The following is a 21,822-nucleotide window of genomic DNA, read 5'->3' on the forward strand; positions in this document are numbered from 1 at the left end:
CTTGAACTGTCCTAGGCAACAGATGGCAACTGGGCAGCAAAACCCTTCCTAGAAATAAGAAAAAGACAGGACAAAACAACACAAAAGCAAAGTCAGCAGGCAAGGGTCAAAGCCAGAGAGACAAAGCAGTACAACATTGTAATCCAAAAGAGTAGTCACAAGGGAAGCCAAAGGTTAGAGATTAGTAATACAATAGTAATAGCAAGTAGGGAGCTAGCTCTTAGGGTATGGTATGTACTGTACAGCAGTTCGAAGGGGCAAGGCAACAGCATCCTCTTCCCAACAGTCTGCTGTACTGTACACAGCCTCTAAATAATATAGACATACAATTACTATGTAATACCGCTGCACATGTTTCAAATAATACCTCCACACAATTACCAAGCATTGCCATTACATAGTAACTGAACATTACAACATATTGCCGCCAAATGATACCTCCTCTAAATCCGCCTCAAAAAACCTCTCTCAACTCTCCTATTCACTTCAGTGTGAGTCAGGTAGATTAATCCGCTAGCAGAAACCACTGCAGAAAAACCAATGGAGTTTCTAGGGCAGAATCCACCTGAACACAGGTCAGTAGACCATGACCCTTCTTTTTCCTCTAGCAGAAAAATCAGTTATAGCAAAAAATCTGCTCCTGACTCCCATTGAAATAAATAGGAGATATTTTTTTAGATGGATTCCACCTTTCTGTCCTTGACAGTAATTGTGCTAGTTAGTCCTTGACAGTAATTGAGCTAGTTAGTGGCCCAACCAAGTATTAGGGCAGGGGTCTCAAACTCGCGGCCTGCGGGCCAACTGCGGCCCTCGGGACAATAGTTTGCGGCCCCCGGCGGACATCCCGACATCTGCCGTAACAGTACAGCACATGACGGGTGTGTAACTATGGCGACCACCTGGGAGCCGGGCGGCCACCATAGCCGCCGGGTGTCTACTGCTTTAAGCAGTAGACAACCGGTGCCAATGTCTCCGATCGGTCTCGGGACCGATCGTAAGGCATTAACCCCTCCGGCACCACGGTCAAAGGGCGCCGCCATTTTGCCGGTGATCGCCGGCACCTGGAGCAAGCTCCAGGGCCGACATCACGTTGCCATGACAGCCGGGAGCCTTTACAAGGCTCCCAGGCTTGTCTGCAATCTCTTTCTTTTGCAGGCTGCTCTATGTAGCCTGCAAAAGAAATGCTGATTTTTTTTGCAATGCATTGCAATGCATTAGCATTGTAATGCATTGCATTAGTGATCAGACCCCCTGGGGTCTAATAAATGCAAAAAAAAAATTTTTTTTAAAAAGTAAAAAAAAAATATAAAGTATTAAAAATTAAAATCACCCCCTTTCCCTAGAACACATATAAAAGTAGTTAAATACTGTGAAACACATACATGTTAGGTATCCCCGTGTCCGAAATCGCCTGCTCTACAAATCTATAAAAATATTTTTCCTGTACGGTAAATGCCGTAGTGGGAAAAATAGTCAAAAGTGCCAAACCGCCATTTTTTCACTGTTTTGATTCTGATAAAAATTTGAATAAAAAGTGATCAAAGCAATAACATTTCCCGAAAATGGTAGAACTAAAAAGTACACCCGGCCCCGCAAAAAAAACACCCTATGTATCCCCGTACACGGACCTATAAAAAAGCTACGCCTATCAGAATATGGCAACTTTTAGAAAAAAAAAAAAAAAGGGAAAACATGATGCGGCCCAGCCTCACCCAGACTCTACCTCCAGCGGCCCCGGGGTAAATTGAGTTTAAGACCCCTGTATTAGGGTAAGTTCACACATAGTTTTTTGGTCAGGATTTTGAGGCCGTATCCACCTCAAAATCCTGACCAAAAAGAAGGCTTCCATTGAAATCAATGGGAGCCACTCAGGAGTTTTTTCCAGGAGCCGTTTCTTCCCTTAATTGTCTTTATACAGTAATAGTAATCCCTGTAATGCCCTTATACAGTTATAGTGGACTCTCACTGCTTCGACTTATTACCTTCTTATTACCTCACATTCAAAGTGCCCCTATACAGTGTTTTCCCCCTGTTGCTTTGTATAATGAAAGGACCTCCTTACTGTCCCTTACCCCTCGTTCACATCTACGTTTGGTAATCCGTTTGGGGAGTCTGCATGGGGACCCCCCGAACGGACTACCGAACACATTGCAAGTGGTGTGCAGTGAAAGCACGCGGAACCCCATAAACTATAATGGGGTCCTTGTGCTTGCCGCGGGACTTCTGCACGAGTCATGTGGACAGGAAAATAGATTGTGAAGTACTTTTCTGTCCGCATGTTCCCTGCGGAGATCTCGTGGCAAGCACACGGACCCTATTATAGTCTATGGGGTCCATGTGCTTTCACTGCACACCACTTGCCAGAGTATATGGCGGAGTGGTGAGCCAGTGCCTTTCTTCAAGTATGAAGTTTAAATTTGCATAGGGCACAAGAGGGCAGTTTTGTGGTCAGTCTTACAAGGCATTACATGATATCATGGTACATGCATCCAGGGCCGCCGATAGGCCAGTACTACTGCTACTGGCGTCAGGGGCCCAGCCAAATTTAAAAATGGGGGGGCCCGGGCCCCCTGGCGCCGGCAGCAGTCATTGTATGTCCTGTTTGTTTCAACTCAGATCTGCGTCCAGAGAGGCTAAATTTCTGAAGCTCCTCGCTTCAGCCGCATATGTGTCAGCTCTTCACTTCGCCGCTGCGGCCTCTCTCACTGACACATATGCGGCTGAAGCGAGGAGCTGACCTGTGTCAGCTCCTCGCTTCTCCGCTGCCGCCGGCTACCTGGCAGTGTAGACGCGATGTGATGACGTCACATCGCGTCTACAACTGTGTGCCAGTAAGAGAGAGAGGCGCGCAGAGAGCAGCGGGGGAACGAAGGAGAAGGTAAGTGTAATGTGGAACGTGAAACTGGGGGCAGATGAAGGAGAGGACGGCATGACACTGGGGGCAGAGATGGAGGGACATGAATCTGGGGGCAGAGATGGAGAGGACGGCATGACACTTGGGGCAGAGATGGAGGGACATGAATCTGGGGGCAGAGATGGAGGGGACATGAATCTGGGGGCAGAGATGGAGGGGACATGAATCTGGGGGCAGAGATGTGGAGACATGAACCTGGGGGCAGAGATGGAGGGACATGAATCTGGGGGCAGAGATGGAGGGGAAATGAATCTGGGGGCAGAGATGGAGAGATGGAGGGGACATGAATCTGGGGGCAGAGATGGAGGGACATGAATCTGGGGGCAGAGATGGAGGGGACATGAATCTGGGGGCAGAGATGGAGGGACATGAATCTGGGGGCAGAGATGGAGGGGACATTAATCTGGGGGCAGAGATGGGGGGACATGAATATGGGGGCAGAGATGGAGGGACATGAATCTGGGGGCAGAGATGTGGGGACATGAATATGGGGGCAGAGATGGAGGGACATGAATCTGGGGGCAGAGATGTGGGGACATGAATCTGGGGGCAGAGATGGAGAGGGGACATGAAACTGGGGGCAGAGATGGAGAGGACAGCATGACACTGGGGGCAGAGATGGAGGGATATGAATCTGGGGGCAGAGATGTGGGGACATGAATCTGGGGGCAGAGATGGAGGGGACATGAATCTGGGGGCAGATGAAGGGTGTATATGAAGCTGGGGGAGAGATAGAGGGGGGACATATAATTTACGGGTGACTGTATAGGGGCGAAATTTCTCGCGGCGCGCAAAGCGCGCCGCACATTTTGTCCCTCTTTTGGTTCTTCAAAAGTTGGGAGGTATGGGTACAGGGGTCAATGGAAAGATGTTAGAGGGTGGACGGGGGGGGGGGGAATTGTTGGGACATCGGGTGTGCGGCACTGCGGAGAGGGAACTGGGGCAATAATATATAATATATAAGTTTTTAGCAGGAGAATAATAATGATGTAACCTGCTATGCTTTCTAGCATAGCAGCCTGTTTGGGGGTGGGACTTTCACTTTAAAGGAGTGTTCACATTGCGTTTTTGGCCTCCCTTGCTGGGATACGTTGGTAACCAGTCACAATCAGCTCCCCACTTATCCCTGCACGGAGAACTGCAGGCCCCCCCTTTTTTTTTAATGGCCAGTTCTTCGTGCAGGGATAAGTTGACAGCTGATTTTGAGTGGTTACCAACGTATCCCGGCAAGGGAGGCCAAAAACGCAACGTGAAAAAGCCCTGAGGATTTATTAAGAGGGCTCTTATAAATGGTGTTGGCTCTCTATAGGCGCTTTCACACGGAGCAGATTTTACCTGCAAATAGAATCTGATTAAGCCTTGTAGTGCTGCTAAATAAAGGGAAATGTAATACATAATTGGTATGACGCAAAATAAGGTAGTTTTAAAATGGTGGCGGGGGTGGGGGTGGTCCCAGACGCTTAGGCTGTATGGGGCCCCAAAATTCCTGATGGTGGCCCTGCATGCATCCATGTCATGCACAAGGGTATGCTCATGCAAAGGGAATGGTGGGTCTCAGAGGTGAATTCTAGTGTTTCCTCGCTGTATTATATTCCATGTACTTTATTTTACATATTCTTTTGTTAATAGTAATGCCTACACAGTAAAGACTAAAGCTAGGTGATTTGTAACACATTGTGATCTCGTGTCTCACCACATAAATGCATCTCTTATACTTTCTTATAGCTACAAGAGGAAAACACTGGAGACTTTATAGCAACTGCTACTGCTGCATTCATACCTGACTGGGAGAGGAATCGCACTGTCTATATTTCTGTATGTGATGATGACTTGCCAGAGGCAGACGAGACATTTCATTTCCTTTTGATATTACAGGTTAGTAGAGACAACATATTAAGTTACAGTATACATAGCACATATATGTCTTTATAATCTGGAAATGACTGCTTAACCGCTTTTGCCTCACATTTTAGTAATGATAGGGATCCTCTCAAATATCTGTTTTACATGACAGCTTTTTACTTATGTATATTTCTCTTGAGTAAGTGTACTGAAATACATTGCACCATAAGATTTAGGAATAATTCCAGTTTTAAAATCAGAGGCTATTGTTTCTGAATCTCTGAATTAATAGCAAAAAATCATCATAGCAACTATAGCTTTTTGACTCATCCAGACATATGTTGACTCTTTAAGGCAGGGGTAGGGAACATACGGCTCTCCAGCTGTTGCAAAACTACAACTCCCAGCATGCATACTTGCTCTGCTGTTCTTGGAACTCCTATGGAAGTGAATGGGGCATGTTGGGAGTTGTAGTCTCACAGCAGCTGGAGAGCCAAGGTTCCCTACCCCTGCTTTAGGGTATATAGACACAGCAGAATATCCATGCAGATTTCACTAAAGATAGGATTTACCTTTATGTCGCAGGAGCTTATGCAGACATGTGAAAAAGAAAGAACACCTCATATATTCTGTGTGTATACATAATATAGGGGAACATATCAGTATTCGATACTTAATTGGGTTGCCATTTATCATTTAAAACTGTCGAACATTACTTGTGCCAGATTTATCAAGTGTTTTAGACATTTTTAGGACTTGTACCAAAAAGGGGTACTTAGGTCAAATGTCCAACTTAGGTCAAATGTCATTCTGTGCAAAACTCAGGACAGATCCTGTACTTGTCTGTATTGCAGTCTTTGCTGATAGATATCAGTGAATGGGGCCATGGAGGTACAGGCTGCCCATTGATGTCATCCATGTGCCATCTGTGCTGTGTAATCATGGCCTGGCTACATACACGTGGTCGCCTAATTTTCAGACAGTATTAGTAAATCAGTCCCTTAGTATTAGGAAATTGTATCTGTATGCGATCGCCTCCCTTATATACATTATACCTATAAAAGGAGTTATATACTTTAACGGGACAGTATCAAGTCAGGTTCTCTGCTTCCAAATGCCAGCAGAATATTGTATTGTTTACTCACAGAGACTGCTAGCGCCATTGCACTGCCGCTTAACACGTTTCTAGAAACAGCTACTTCCCAGCTCCAACCAACTTCACCGTACATCCCATTCTCAGTGTATGAGAATACTGGCAACCTTTAACCTGGAGATATTATGTAGATGTAGACATCTCCTGGATAAAAGACACACAGGTATATCTCAGGCAGTGCCTGGGGAAATTCAGTGTGTTACAGCAGCACAGGTAATGCAATAATAATACAAAATACAAATATACCCATAACTGTGCATATTACAGCTCACCTAATACACAGATGTTACATTGTTCACAGCACTAGAAATGTTTAATATCATATGGCCTGTGAATATTTGATTTCCTATTCCTTATTTCTATGGTGTCAGTAGTAGACTGTCAGTCTGTGATTAATGGTCCTGAATGTCCTCATACACATCTTCCCAGGCGACATGACACTATGCTATAATGGTAGTCACCCCGGACTGTTTGCATTGTGCCTCCTTTCTTAGCTCACTGGTAAACATTATCTGACATGGGAAAAGCAAAGCATACAATCTATATGAAATAAATTATTTGTTGTTCTCTCATTCCCAGAATCCTCCAGTGGAAACAAAGCTCGGACCTCAGAAAGTCGCCACTGTCACTATTCTGTCAAATGACAATGCCTTTGGAATCATCTCTATCAATATGGTATAGAAGCCATTTTATTCTTATGGAAACATGACAAATCCTGTTATGTGTACTTTATAAAGTAGACAAACACTGGAATTCTTAAAGACCACCTGTCACCTCTCTCTTTAAGTAAATACTTGAATTCGCCATGTCTATTATCAGCTGGTAACACCCCGATGTCTCTTTATTCATAAATTTCTAGAAGAAGTAACAAAGACAAGTATTAAATAGAACATATAAGTTAGTAGAGCAGACAGATCCTTTTAAAAATACCTTTTTATTTTTGTTGTGATGGTCAAAAGTCTTGGGTATTCAAGAGGTCAGACTCATTGTTCTTGTGTCAGAACCAGCCAGGAACCCTCATCATACAATCCCCAGAGAATGAATAGGGCAGGTGAATTCAAGACACTTTGTAATATATGTTTTGAAGGAGATCTGTTTCCTTCTTCACTTATTAAGCTGTTCTTCTGCTCTTTATCTTCATGTTCAGCCTCACACATAGAACTCTATGGAGAAGGGAGAGATGGAGCAGGAAGTTGCTTCCATTTAGTTGATTTATTTATTAACATGTTTCATTCTGTCTCATTCTGTGCACTGGCAGTCTCTGATCTACAAGCCTAGCAGTATGTTAAAAGTATACAGAGTAGGAACAGCAATTATTTTAGTGTCTTTTATAGCAGCCTCCTCTTCCCCTTCCCCTCTTCATAGACAAATATGTAGGAAGTAACTATGCCTGACAAGTGGAGAAGAAAACATATTTTTAATAAGATATATTATATTTTTTATTTTCACCTGTACTATTCTTTTATGAAATATTGTTTGTAAATGGAGGTATACTTTAACTCAATATGCAAATCCATCAGTATATCAGCAATGGATTAAAAATATCTGTTTTATTAAATATCCATTAAAAAAGCAAAGAAGCATATGGACAGTTTATGTAAAATCTTAAAGGGATTCTACCATTGCGAACACTCATTTTTAACTAAGCATATATTTGCATAGCCTTAAGAAAGGCTATTCCAAACATACCTTTAATTTGTTAATCCTCTCAGCCATTTTTGAATTAGCCCACTTTTATTGATATGTTAAATAGCCAGCAACAAGCACTCCGGAAGTTGACTGAGCACTGTCTGCTATGTGTACACAGGAGGAGGTGAGAGCAGGGAGGCTGCTGCGGCTGATGATATATGCTTAGTTAAAACTTAGTTTTCTCAATGATAGAATCTCTTTAATACCACTGAAATTTGATGGTCTACAGTTCATGACTAGAGATAAGTGAACAGTGAAATATTCGAGATTCGATATTCGTTTCAAGTAGAGCCTCAATATTTGACTACTCGATCGAATATCGAATCCCATTGTAGTCTATGGGAAAAAATGCTCGTTTCAGGGGAAACCACTATTGGACTAAAGGAGAGTCACCAAGTCCACGAGTAGCAGGAGGAGAGTGTTTAGGAGGAGCGCTGTGCAATTAAAGCGCATGGACCCCATTATAGTCTATGGGGACCGTGCGCTTTAACTGCACAGCACTTGCAGTTGCGCTGATAAAAAGTCAGCTCCCTCGTAACAGCAAGCTGCCAGCTCTCCCGACTAGCAAGACAAGCCTGCGGCAAATCAACGCTGGTTCTGAAGAAGGCTCATCCTTGCTTGTCGGGAGAGTTGGCAGCTTTCTGTTACGAGGGAGCTGACTTTTTCTCATAAGAATGACCAGCGTTGATTGGCCAGTGTATAGCATTTGGCCAATCAATGCTGGCTCTGCCGGAGACTCGGGTGTGAGGAGGTGGAGTCTAAGATCGGACCACAATGGAGACTGGTCCGATCTTAGACTCTGCCTCCTTACTGATGAGCCTCCAGCAGAACCAGCGTTGATTGGCTGAATGCTGTACACTGGCCAATCAACGCTGGTCTTTTCATTCCTATGAGAAAAAGTAAGCTCTCTCATAACAGCAAGCTGCCAGCTCTCCCGACTAGCAAGGACGAGCCTGCTGCAGAACCAGCGTTGATTTGCCGAATGCTATACACTGTATAGCATTCGACCAATCAACGCTGGCTCTGAATCAAATATTTACTGCAACTAGCTATTAGTATTCGATCGAGTATGAATATTTCGAATACTGTAGTATTCGATCGAATACCTACTCGATCGAATACTACTCGCTCATCTCTATTCATGACTATTTCATAAAGAAGATTTTTCACTTCATTTCTGGCATCCAATAGATTAGGGATTTGGATATTAAGTGATGACTTCATTTAAGCATGAGGTCATTTAGAAATGTAGCGGCACGTAGGTAGCATTGAAATTACTGAGTATGATGGCGGTGAAGAGGTGACTTGCATTTCAATACATTCTTCAAATGATATATGGTACGGTAAAAGGAATGTTTTATTTTTTTTACAAGAAAGCAAAACCTATCAAGGACATTATTGTTTTGTTCTTGTTCTTTATAATGCTCCTCTGACAATTTGGGTATAATAGAATTAAACGTGTTTGCCCAGAAGCAATATCTATTGTAGTCCTTTTTAAGTATTTAGGAAAGATAACAGAACGCTTTATGTAAAACAATGCTTTGAATTAGAGATCGCCTCTTAACTGTACCCATGAGATACTTAGGTGTATATTGAAGATCCAGTATAGCCATTCACACTGGGAACACAGGACCCCCGTTCTCATGAATAGTAGGGGTCCCATGGTTGGGACCGACTACTGTCATACACTTATCACCTATCGACATTATCAGTAATAAGTGTTGATGTTTAGGTTAAGGCTGTGGCCCCACTTTGTGGAAATGCAGCTTTATTTGTTGCAGATTTTGCTGTATTTTTTTGAGCCAAACCCAGGAATGGATTCAGGTCAAGGTAGAATTATAAGAACTTCCTATATATTTCCCATTTCTATTGTAGCAATTCATGGCTTTGGCTCAAGAAAACACAGCAAAATCTGCAACAAAAAAGCTGCGTTTCCATGTGGAAAAGGCTGAAGCCCCACATATCGTAAATATCATGGCTGCAAAAACCGCAGCATTTTACAGTGTAGCAAATCCCATCCACTCATTGCAGAAAAATACCCACAGCGGACATGCTGTGATTTCCATAAATGGCACATTTTCGGAAATCGCTGGATGTCAATTATACCTAAAGAAACGCTGGCAGTTTCCCTATAGGTATAATGGAGCACAAAGTCTGCAGTGGAAACCTCTGAATACTTTCTGTGAAAGGTGCTGCAGGAAAATCCTCAATGTGTTTCTGCCGTGTTTTTTTCCTGCAGAGCTTTTTTGCAGTGGCCCACTACGGTTTTTCCCACAGCGCTTTTCACAGAATGTTCACAGAGGTTTCCTCTGCGGACTTTCTACTTCAATTATACCTATAGGGAAACCACTGGCATTTCCGTAGATATAATTAAGATGCTGCAATTTCCAAAACTGCAAGTCCATTTTTTCCCGCAAAGTGGGCATGGGATTCGCTGGAATCCCATTCACTTTGCTGTTCCTGTAAAATGCTACATTTTTTTCAATGGTGATTCCGCTGCAGACAAACTGTAGCACTTACACTGTGGGACCCTGTGTTTTCCAGTACTTACAAGTTGTACCCTGTTCATAAGAGAAGGGTTAAAGGGATTATCCAATTTCTTTTTTTTTTTTAAATTGGGCCAAATAGCAAGATGCATCAGTACAAAATATATATATATATATATATATATATATATATATATATATATATATATATACACACACACATACACTGTTTAAATTAACCACTGTTTATATGATTAATATTAAGGTCATTGACCTCAGAGTGGCGTTCTGTTTGTAAGTACATTAACCCTCTCCTGTGAGCAATTCAGGCAACAAATGAAACGTCACAACAGCACATGTGTCTCAGGTGTGGGGTGATTTATCACCTGACGCTGGGTTCACACCAGCGTCTGGTCTTCGTTCTGAGGTTTCCGTCTTCTGCAGCTGTGAGAGCCGGGGAGCGTTTTATGTTCTCCGCGGCGAAATCGTTTTTTTTTAAACCGGACACAAAGTCCTGCATGTCCAACTTTGTGTCCAGTTAAAGAAAAACGGTTTTGCCGCCAATAAAGCACAAAACGCTCACTGGCGCTCACGGCCGGACACTTTTCAAACCCATTAATTTGAATGGCTTTGAAAAATGCCTGCAGGTCTCCGTCTCCTACCCAGTTTCGGGCAGGAAACGTAAACCTGAAAGCGGAGACCCCGGGCACAGATGTGAACAAGCCCTGAGATTGATTTCATTGCAGGGGAGAGTGGAGAAGGGAGGGGTACATAGAGAGTGAGAGCAGGCAGATAAGTCATGGGAAATGTAGTTTGTCCACAAATTTACTGCATGTAAATAACAGTGATGCAAGGAGAAGCAAGTAAAATAAAGCCAGGCAAAGGCTGCACAATGGGTATCACTGTAATTACATACTATACTCTATCTACTGGATGGCGGAAAACCACTTCCTTCGACCTCCACTGATCATGAGAACAGGGGTCATGTTGCTTTTTGGCACTCAGTTTTATTCTATGGTACTGCTAGTGATAGCAGAGCGCTGTACTCAGCTTCTCTTTGGTAGTCCCATAAAGATACCTGGAGCAGCGGTAAGCATGGGCAATCTGCAGCTTCATTCATTCAGAGCACAATGGACCCCATTCTTGTGATCTCTGGAGATCCCAGCATTCAGATTCCCTCTGATCAGATAGGTAACTTGTAAGTACTGGAATACCCCTTTAAGTGACTGCTTTCTCCTCTGAGCTAGTTGGTTATAGCGGATCAGTGGATAGTATAATAATTTGTGATATTTCTAAAGAACATTTCTTAGGCCTCATTGTCCGGGGTCTCCTTGTTTAATGGTTGAGCAGTTTCTCATTTTTCTCTCCTTTTTTTCTCTTGCACATCAGTCGTCCTTCATCGCAGTGAATGAGCCACGGGGTAGAGACCAAACCTTGCCTGTCATACTTCTGAGAGAAAAAGGCACTTATGGAAGCGTGACTGTGACTTTTGAGGTAGGTTCAGCTCCATCGGTCTCAGGAAATGTTTTGTCGACTCTGCATTATCATTAATTGGCAAAACTTTCTTTTCTCCTTTTAGACCTTTTTTTCTGCTCAGACTGTCGGCAATATTTTGGTATCAGCTTTATCTGTCATCCACATGCAATATAAAAAGCTCAGTTACAGAGCAGTTTCTTCTTTATGTAACAAAATTTCCAAATTAGCAAATATATTTCTTTTTTTTCTGTTATTTAGCACCATCATATACCATAGCACTGTACAGAGAATATCTCCACTTCCACCAGTCCACATAGGGCACATATATACAAATTTTTGACTTAGTAAAATTGTAGCTATGTTCATTTGAAAGATTTACTGACTTCCCCATAAACATGTATAATCACCTGAGCTAAGTTTGCATGTTGAAGGAGAGGATGATAAATTAGGAAAGCAAAGGATTAGGCCTGTGAAAGTCTGGGCAATGCCAGGAAGCCCCCATACTCTTTTACTGTGCCTATTATGTTTAGCTAGGCATACCATACACACTAGGATTAGTGTCATAGGAAGGTCAATTAATTTATATGTATATATAGGACTGTATCTAGAGGAAGTGTAAATATATATATATATATATATATATATATATATATATATATATATATATATTGTGAGAAGGTAACAGGCAGAGTGCTGGAGTCCAGACATATCAGCCACAGGTTTCTAACATATATGTGGTCCAGGGTGGATCTGGAGTAGGCCTCAGCCCAGGTGTAGATCCTTGGCTCATTGCTGGGCTAGGTAAAAGGCTGCAGATCCTGTATTGTAGTGCTTTTTTATGGGGTGAAAGTAGGTTCTGTCCTGTAACCCTGAGTTCGGTGAGACTATATTGCTCCTGTTTTGTTCATCAGGCTGGAAGTAAGACACACGTATAGTTAGGTTATCAGTTCTGTTTAGTTAGTTGCTCAGACGAGCAGGTTTTTATTTTACTATTGCCTGAAGTTAACGCTGCATTTTGTTTTGTTTATTTTGTGTCTGAGGTTTATTTATTTTCCTATTTTTCTAAATAAACCAGTTTGCTGCACATTTTGTCACATTTTGACTGTTTGGCTCCGCACCACTGCTTCTACCAAGCTAACTTCCCCACAATATATATAATATACTTCTTGTGAACTAAAGCCCCAGTGTTGTAAAGGCAGAAGTGCGTACTACTAAACTATCAAGTCCTCTAATTTATATTAGTAGTATGGATGACTGCTCATTTATGTTCTGTCAAAAGGACTAAGGATCCATATTCTTTATTGACCTACCCATTTTCTCTTTTTTACTAACTCAGACCCCAGGGCTGGTCCCTTATATAAGTTAAGACTCCGGACTAAATACTAAAATTAAAGGAGTTGGCCACTTTCAGACCAATATTGAGAGACAAATGTTATGGTTTGCATAATAAAAAGTTGTACAATTTTCCAATATTCTTTCTGTATCAATTTCTCACAGTTTTCTAGATCTCTGCTTGCTGTCATTCATTCTGTCACGTCTAGTGGATAAAAGACTGACCATGGTCATGTGATTTACGGTCCATGGTCATGTGATGAGCACACAGGTGCACAGCTCGTTACAGTCACAGCACAGTAATCAGACATCTGCCTGGTAATCAGCTGTACACCTGTGTGCTCATCACATGACCATGGACCGTAAATCACATGACCATGGTCAGAGTTTTATCCTCTAGAAGTGACAGAAGGAATGACAGCAAGCAGAGATCTAGGAAACAGTGAGGAATTGATACAGAAAGTGTATTGGAAAATTGTATAGCTTTTTATTGTACAATCAATTACATTTGTCTCTTAATATTGGTCTGAAGGTGGCCAACCCTTTTAATTGTAAATTCAAATTTAATCAGATCACAGATTAGATTGCTAAAATTAATTCTGACCCCATATCAGAGCACAAAATGAATTAGGTGCCAGAGGTGATCCCTAAAATCAATCAGATGCCAGACCCTCCCGTAAAATGAATCAGAAGGCCAAACCTTGAAAATTCATCACACCTGCAGATCAAAACAGTATTTCTAATCCAGGTTTGGATCTCAATTCATTAGATGAGTATACGACCTCCAGACATTTATTCTACAAGGGTCACGACAGACACCCAAATCTTATCAAAAAAGAAAAAATGGAAATTGTACCTTATTGTTATTAGACACCCCTCAAATTTGTATGTGTTCTCAATTTTGTTGTCAATAAGTTATAGTGGTGTGAAGTCTTGCTGTCTCTAGTAGGGTTGAGCCGATCTTGACTTTTCAGGATCGATTTTAAAATCCGATTTCCGATCATTTTTCATTCGAACCCGATCTCGATGCCAATTCCAATCCCAATGCAAGTCAATGGGATTTTTTTACTAATCGGAGATTGGATTTTAAAAGCAATCCTATTCACTATACAGCATGGAATCTAACAATTGAACGCTTTAATTGTTAGAATCCACGCTGTGTAGTGAATCACTAAGTAGCCAGAGGATTTTTTATTAATCCTCTGGCTACTTAGTCCCCCTGGTGTCCACTTACCTGCAGAGATGGCTGCTCCGCTGCTCCGGTGTTCTTCTTCGCCTCGCTGCCGCTCCACACTGCTCTTCTCGCCTCACTGCCCCCTGCCTCCCAGGTTAGGAGAGTGTGGGCGGGTTTGGAGAGTGTGGGCGGGTACTGGGAGGGGAGACGTCACGTCTTCCCGCCCTGTACTTGCCCACACTCTCCTAAGCCACAAGCCCCGTATTCTTAGCTCTTTAAACACTAACATGCGAGGCAGGGCAGCGAGGCGAGAAGAGCAGCATGGAGGGCCAGCGAGGCGAAGAACACTGGAGCAGTCATCTCTGGAGGTAAGTAGCTACTAGAGATGTTAGTTTAGTCTCCCATTAGAATGAATGGAGGCAGCCGGCGCGCAGAGGGTTAAGGCTGTGTGTCGGCTGCTTCCATTCATTCCTATGGATCCGCAGCGGAGCCTTCACACTGAGTATACACTATATACTCAGTGTGAAGGCTAAGCAAAGCATTGTGGGAAATAGTACCGATCTCGATCCCACCTAAAAAGATCGTGTTCGGGATTCCGATCGCGATCGTGAATTTTTCTTGATCGCCAATCAGAATCCGATTTTTTCCGAACACGATTGCTCAACCCTAGTCTCTAGTTATGTATGGTGAACGTTTCATGAACCAGGTAATAACACTTGTATATCTTGTAATTATATCTGCTGATATAAATGAATAACATGGATTATAACATATGATTCATTGACCAAATTATTATTTTTGATTGGTTCAATTGTTCAAACCCCAGTCATCATTTGTTACTAGTCTTATAGTGTGATTTTTGTGTAATGTATCATTTTACTTATATTTATCTTAGAAGAGAAAGATCTAACTACAATTCTCATTTTTCGATTTTCTTTTAGTTTACTTAGATAGTTAAGGTATATCTTTTCGGTTAAACAGATGGTAATTCCTAGTAACGCTACGTGCAGACACTTTCATACTTACACATTATACTAATATGATTTTGCAGATAGACGGAGGCCCCAATCCCACTGATGAAGATCTCATTCCGGCTAAAGGAAACATTACATTCCTCAGTGGGAAGTCAATCTTCATTTATAACCTGACAGTGTTAGATGATCAGGTAAGATCAATAATTCATCTCTTGACAACTGCATAGTGATCCGTGCTCATGTCTTTACTTCCCATAATAGGAATGTTAATATTTATGTGCATAATAAAGGCACAGACCTGAATGTTGGGAATGTTGGCTATGGACTTTGAAAAATCATTTGATAAAATCTATAAAAGTTGCAGATGCTCGGGCTAGGGGAGAATGCCTTTAGAAAGAATACAAAGAGTAGCTGTAAATTCTATGTACTCAAATGGGCTATAGGCAGCAGTTTATTAATGGCATTGTGAACAGAAAACTATGTAGAATACTTAACAGAGGTTACTGAAGATCAGCTCACATTCACGTGAATAGGAGAAGAGCTTCAGCAACCAGGAATGGCCGTTCAGCTGCAGCTCCCAATATCATTGGAAATCCCACTGATCGTATGTTCATCTACAACCCGAAAATCCCCTTTAAGGCTAAGGCTGAGGTCAGACGTCCGCCTGAAGACACTCCCTCCTGACTAGGCCCATTCATTTGGGCCTAATCCGAAGTGGAGTACGCTGCACTGGCATCCAGTTGCAGCTACCCATATTGTGGTCTGGAATCTGAGGCAGCCTCCACGTCAAATTCAGGACCAAAAACTCCGTCTGAACTCAGCCTAAGGCCTCATGTCATCACAGTTTTTCCCAGAAAGTCCACAGAGTTTTCCTCTGCGGACTCTCTGCTTCAGTTATACCTATATATATATATATATTTCCTATAGTGAAAATTCTGGCATTTCCTTAATCTAATTGACATTACGTGATTTCCAAAAACGTGATGGTTTTGGAAATCACAGCATTTCCATGTACGTATTTTTCTGCAAACTGTGGATGGCATTCAATAGTATCCCATCCACTTTACAAGGATTGTAAAACTCTGCGGCCAAATTGTGGCATTTATATCATGTGGGGCCCTGGCCTAAGGCCAAAGCCCCATGGCGGAAAAGCATCACATTTTTTTCCGCAGTGTTTTTCATTGCATTTTTTCATAAATTTTTTCTTTGTGGACTTCCTACCTATACAGAAAACGCCAATGTCATAATCCCATCCACTTTACAGGTACTATAAAACACTGCATTTTCACAACGTGGGGCTTCAGTTTAAGGCTAAGACCCCACATAGCGAATCTCAGCTAAAAAAACGAAGTGGGAAAAAAGCTGTGAAAATGTTGTGCTGTGATTTTTCCACAGCATTTATTTTATTGAGTCTTTGCTGCATTTTTCTCTGTGTTTTACCATCTCCTATTAAATCTAGGAAAAAGCCTTGCAAGTCCGGCAGTAAGATTAACATACTGTGTTTTTGTAAACCGTTTTTCTGCAGCTTTTTTCCACAAAGTGGGAATGTAATTAAACAAAATCTTATTCACTTGCCACATGAATTGTTCATTCCAAGCTCTGTACAGCAGACTGAAGATCATGGTTTATATGTGACCATCATCATCATTCCATCATCGGGAAGGGTTCTTTATTAGAGATGAGCGAGTAGTACTCGATTGAGTAGGTATTCGATCGAATACTACGGTATTCGAAATACTCGTACTCGATCGAGTACCACTCGCTGCTCGAATGTAAAAGTTCGATGCAGAACCAGCATTGATTGGCTGAATGCTATACAGTCAGCCAATCAACGCTGGTTCGTCTCCTACCTTTAGAAGTCTTCTCCGTGCAGCTTCCCCGCGGCGTCTTCTGCCTCTGAATTCACTCTGCCAAGCATCGGGCCTGGGCAGAGCCGACTGCGCATGTCCGCTTGTAGTGCGGGCATGCGCAGTCGGCTCTGCCCAGGCCAGATGCCTGGCAGAGTGAATTCAGAGCCGTAAGACGCCGCGGGGACGCTGCACGGAGAAGACTTCTCGGAGGATCCAGCCCAACCCTCACTCGTGGACTTGGTAAGTATAATTTGATCGAACGTTGCCTACCCCTGAAATCAGTATTTTCCCCCCATAGACTATAATAGGGTTCGCTATTCGATTCGAGTAGTCAAATATTGAGGGGATACTTGAAACGAATATCGAACCTCAAACATTTTACTCTTTGCTCATCTCTATTCTTTATAGTAACAGCAGTAGTATATATGCAGTACCATTTAATCAGTTGTTCCAGGATAGAACCCTTTGTCATCTGTTAATAGGTGAATACAATAGAGATATGTAACTACATAACAGTAACAAGTGAAACAAACATTGAAAAATCTCATTCCTCATTTTCTATTGAAATCTGAAGTCTCAGAGTAGACACGTCTAGGCACAATGCGTACACCCATTCCGCATGCTTGATTTGTTAATAACCAAAGACATTACTGAGATATTCCCACAATGACATTCATTAGATTCTTGTTTTATTCATGATCTCCCTAATGTCATTGATATCCCTCACATGAATATTCATTCATCCACAATACAGCTGCCTTCACTCCTCCATTTACAGCACATTCCTCAATATTCTTACTTCCTTTGTTTCAGAATACCCATTTCTTAATTTTCCAATTTATTAAAATGTTCTGGTTTCAGCTCGCACCTTTTCTGTTTCTACCATGGCTATCTACCATCGGGGCGACTCTCTTGGTACTTGTTTGTCCATTAAACCCTGTGTACATTAGCATGTACGTGAGATACAGGTTGTGAATCGTGTCTTATACATAACATCTGCTAACTGAGGGAAGTCTTTGTTGCTTTGATACATTTGTATTTTAAATTAGATTTTTATTGAGAAAAAATTTTCAACGTACAAAGTCCAACAGCAAAACAAGGGTACAGAAACAGTGGCCCGGTCAGACTATACAAAAGAAAAGAACAGAGAGCAAATTCACGACCAGCTGTCAGAATAACATAAAAAAAAGAGTACGCATTACGTACAATGTATGAAAATAGCGACTGTATTGATTCACGAACGTCGTCCAATGTCAGATGGAGTCAAGCCTAGGACAGGGCTCGGAACAGGGAAGGGGGACGGAGAGAAACGGGACAGAAAGGGTATAGGATGTACGGAAAGAAACGAAAAACCGAAACACACAAATAACATAAGTAAACCAGTGACTCTGTATGTATGTAAGGTACCGCGTACTTGGGACAAGGTGATACCATTCTAAATTTGGCATGACAAGCAACGCACAGAGGAGTAAGCAAACACTTGCTACTATTAGGGTAATAATTAACCAGCGTGCGAAGCACTTCTGGGAGTGGTGTCATGGGGAGGACATGGGTCCTGGGCTAGGGCACCCTTCTTGTTCTCCATAAAGGAGGACCAAAGAGCCCATCTGGATCAAGAGCTAGAGAAGGTATGATTTTTGGAGGCCAGCATCTGCTCCAGGGTAAAGGCCAAGTTTACGTGGTGAATTAGTGTGCCTACCGTCAAGCAGGGCGCAAATTTCCATTGCCTCACAATCATGGATCTGGCTGCTAAAATTATTTGGCCCAGTACCACCTGCATACCTGTAGGAAAAGACTCAGTGTCCAAAAAGCAGAGTGCCAGGCTCGGGGAGGGAGGTATAGTGAGACCAGCCATAGAGGAAATAAATTGGAAGACCGCTATCCAAAAGGCTTGGACCGAGGGGCATTCCCACCACATATGTAGGAGGGTGCCAACCTGCCCACAGCCTCACCAACAGATTTCAGGAGGGAGGCATCAATATGGCCCAATTGGCTAGGGGTTCTGCACCAGCAGAGCAGGATTTTTTGGGCTGTCTCCCAATGGGCCGCTCCTTTTGAAACATGTTTCACAAACCCACAGGCTTCGTACTACTCAGGCAGGGAGATAGATTTAGCAAGGTCCGCTTCCCATCTTGAAAGGCAAAGAGGTTTAACCTGTTCAGAGGGGGTAGAGAGAAAAACATAAAAAGCTGAAATGCCACCCTTGACAGGGGCGGACTGTCTCCACAACCTCAAGGCAAGCCTGGGGAAAACGAGTCTCGTCGCTCCGTAGGTTTGAAAAAGGTGCCTGATTTGTAAATATTTAAAGAAATCCCTATGGGGGAGGTCAAACTCCTCCCGTAGCATGGAAAAGGATTTAAAGCAGTCATCCGCATACAGGTGGGAAATTTTGCATAGACCATTCACTATCCAACCAGCTTTGATACATTTGTAAAGAAATCTTCATCTGCACTAGTGATTTCCAAAACTAGTGGGACATCATATACACCAACAGCACCTGACAGATTCTATTACCTATATTGGGATCCATTGCGTTTCCATCATAGGGTTCAGATTTTTACTGGACAAAATAGTGCAGCATGCTGAGCTCCTTTGTCTGGTGTTCTTGACTGGATCTGCAGCGGAGACTACTAAACAAAGTCTTTAATACAAATGTGAACACAGTCTCATAATATACAGTGAAGCCTCTTTGAGGCTTCGTGTTTTTGTAATTCGCAGTAACAGTGGTGGTTTCCATATAGGTATAGTAGAGGAAGGAAATCCTCAGAGGAAAACTCTGCAGACCTTCTTTGAAAAATGCTGTGGAAAAAAACGTAATGCAGTCTTTTCTGCACCATGCTTCGGCTCACTAAGTGGGGCCTTCACCTCAAACAACAACTTGTAATTGCATTAAAATTGGTCTTTTTGGGGTGTGGTCTTCTAAAAGAAGATGATTACTATGGAATGATGAAAGTGTCACAGAAAAAGTGGTCAAAGTAAGGGGGTGGTCTTCTCAATAAGGTGGTCTTTTAGGCTAACATCCAATGAAGTGGGCGCAGCCAAAAAGCGCTGTGGGAAAAAACGTGGTGAAAATGCATTGTGGTTTTTTACCACCATTTTTTTTGCACAAAGTCCACAGAGTTTAGATATTATGGACATACTGCAATTTGCAAAAACGGAAACATTTTTCAAATCACAGCATTTCCGCTGGAGAATATTTTCTTCAATGTGTGGATGGGATTAGCCAGAATACCATCCACTTTGCAGGGACTGTAAAACACTGCAGCGTTTATGCTACATGGGGTCCCGGCCTTAAAGAGGTTTCAGTGTATGGGGAGATGGTTTTATGACTGATGATCATTAAGATACATTTTACTTGACTACTCATTGAATTTCAAAAGTTACATAGAAAATGTGTAAAACATGCATAAAATAGGACATATCAATTGTTTTCTTTATTTTATAGATCCCTGAAAATGATGAAAATTTTACTTTGAAACTTACAAATGTATATGGCGGCGCAGAGATCAACACTTCAAAGAGCACACTGCAGATAAATATAAAGAAAAATGATAGCCCGTTGCGATTCAGTCAGAGCTCTTACATGGTGCCCGAGACAGAAGACGTGATCATTGTCCCTGTGATCCGAGGAAAGACTCTTGCTGATGTCGAAGTTGGTTCTGATGACTCTGAAGTCTCCATCAAATACAGAATCATTACTGGGAACTCAACATCTAGCGCACAGCTCAGAGATGACTTCATAGACCTTCAGCCAAACAATACCATTATATTTCCTCCAAAGGTTCAGGAAATTCTACTAAAATTTAAGATTATTGATGATGCAATCCCAGAAATAGCAGAGTCCTTTCAGATTGTATTACAGGAGGAATCGCTACTAGGTGATGCCGTCTTACAATATCCAAATATGGTCTACATCACCATTGAACCTAATGATAAACCCTATGGAGTTTTGTCTATTAACAGTGCCATTCTTGCACAGATAGTAACTATTGATGAAGATAAAGTATCAAGGTATGGTTTTTTTTTCCATCTTTTTCTTAACATACAACATGCTTTTTTATCTTCTATTGAAAATAATGGCACTGATGAATGTTTGCCCCCATAATATTATCATTTTTAAGTCCATCATTCAGTGGGATAAGCCATGAATTTTAGATCATTGAGGTTGCGACTGTTAGACTCTCCGTCAATCTAAAATTTATGGTGTACCTTAAGCTTAGGCCTTAAATGTAATGTCATTAACCCTTTAAATACACCTTTTATGTCAGTTACTGCTCAATATTTTTGATGCCGCTGATTCTGTTTCCTCTGGATAGAAGAGAGCAGTGGCATAACTAGGAATGTAAATGCCAAATAGGAAGACTATAGCTCACTGCGTATGTTGTGGTATTATGGATTAAAGTAACTAGGAATGGCGGGGCCCCGTAGCGAACTTTTGACATGGGGCCCTCCTCCGACTGGCGCCCACCGAAGACCCTGACCGAATCCATCCCCCGTACATTCCTGCGCTCTCTATTATGCCCCATAGTGGCCCCTGGACATATTATTATGCCCCATTGTGACCCCTGCACGTACTATTATGCCCCATAGTGGCCCCTGCACACACTATTATGCCCCATAGTGACCCGTGCACATACTATTATGCCCCATAGTGGCCCCTGTACACATTATTATGCCCCATAGTGGCCCCTGCACACAATATGATGCCTCATAGTGACCCCTACACACAGTATTATGCTCCATAGTGACCCCTACACACAGTATTATGGCCCCTACACAAACTATTATGTCCCATTGTGGACACCCATGAACAATTATGATACTCTGGGGTATAATAATCGGAGATCGAAGGGGGGGATACCAACATAAAAAACAATGTTACTTACCTATCCCCGGCTCCCCTGCAGTCCTCAGTGGTGTCAGCCATCTTCA

At 42.3% G+C, this 21,822-nt stretch overlaps 1 protein-coding gene across 2 annotated transcripts in view; it reads left to right on the plus strand.

The window, feature by feature from the left end:
- The window catches only part of ADGRV1 (adhesion G protein-coupled receptor V1), a 355,871-nt gene that overhangs the window by 23,426 nt on the left and 310,623 nt on the right, over positions 1–21,822 (plus strand). For both annotated transcript variants that reach the window (XM_075271519.1, XM_075271528.1), the window contains exons 3-7: positions 4,640–4,789; positions 6,489–6,584; positions 11,474–11,578; positions 15,118–15,231; positions 20,336–20,901. In XM_075271519.1, the coding sequence (XP_075127620.1) occupies positions 4,640–4,789; positions 6,489–6,584; positions 11,474–11,578; positions 15,118–15,231; positions 20,336–20,901 (1,031 nt within the window). The remainder of the gene's footprint in view (positions 1–4,639; positions 4,790–6,488; positions 6,585–11,473; positions 11,579–15,117; positions 15,232–20,335; positions 20,902–21,822) is intronic.

The sequence above is a fragment of the Leptodactylus fuscus genome, chromosome 1 (assembly GCF_031893055.1).
Source record: "Leptodactylus fuscus isolate aLepFus1 chromosome 1, aLepFus1.hap2, whole genome shotgun sequence".
Lineage (NCBI taxonomy): Eukaryota > Metazoa > Chordata > Amphibia > Anura > Leptodactylidae > Leptodactylus > Leptodactylus fuscus.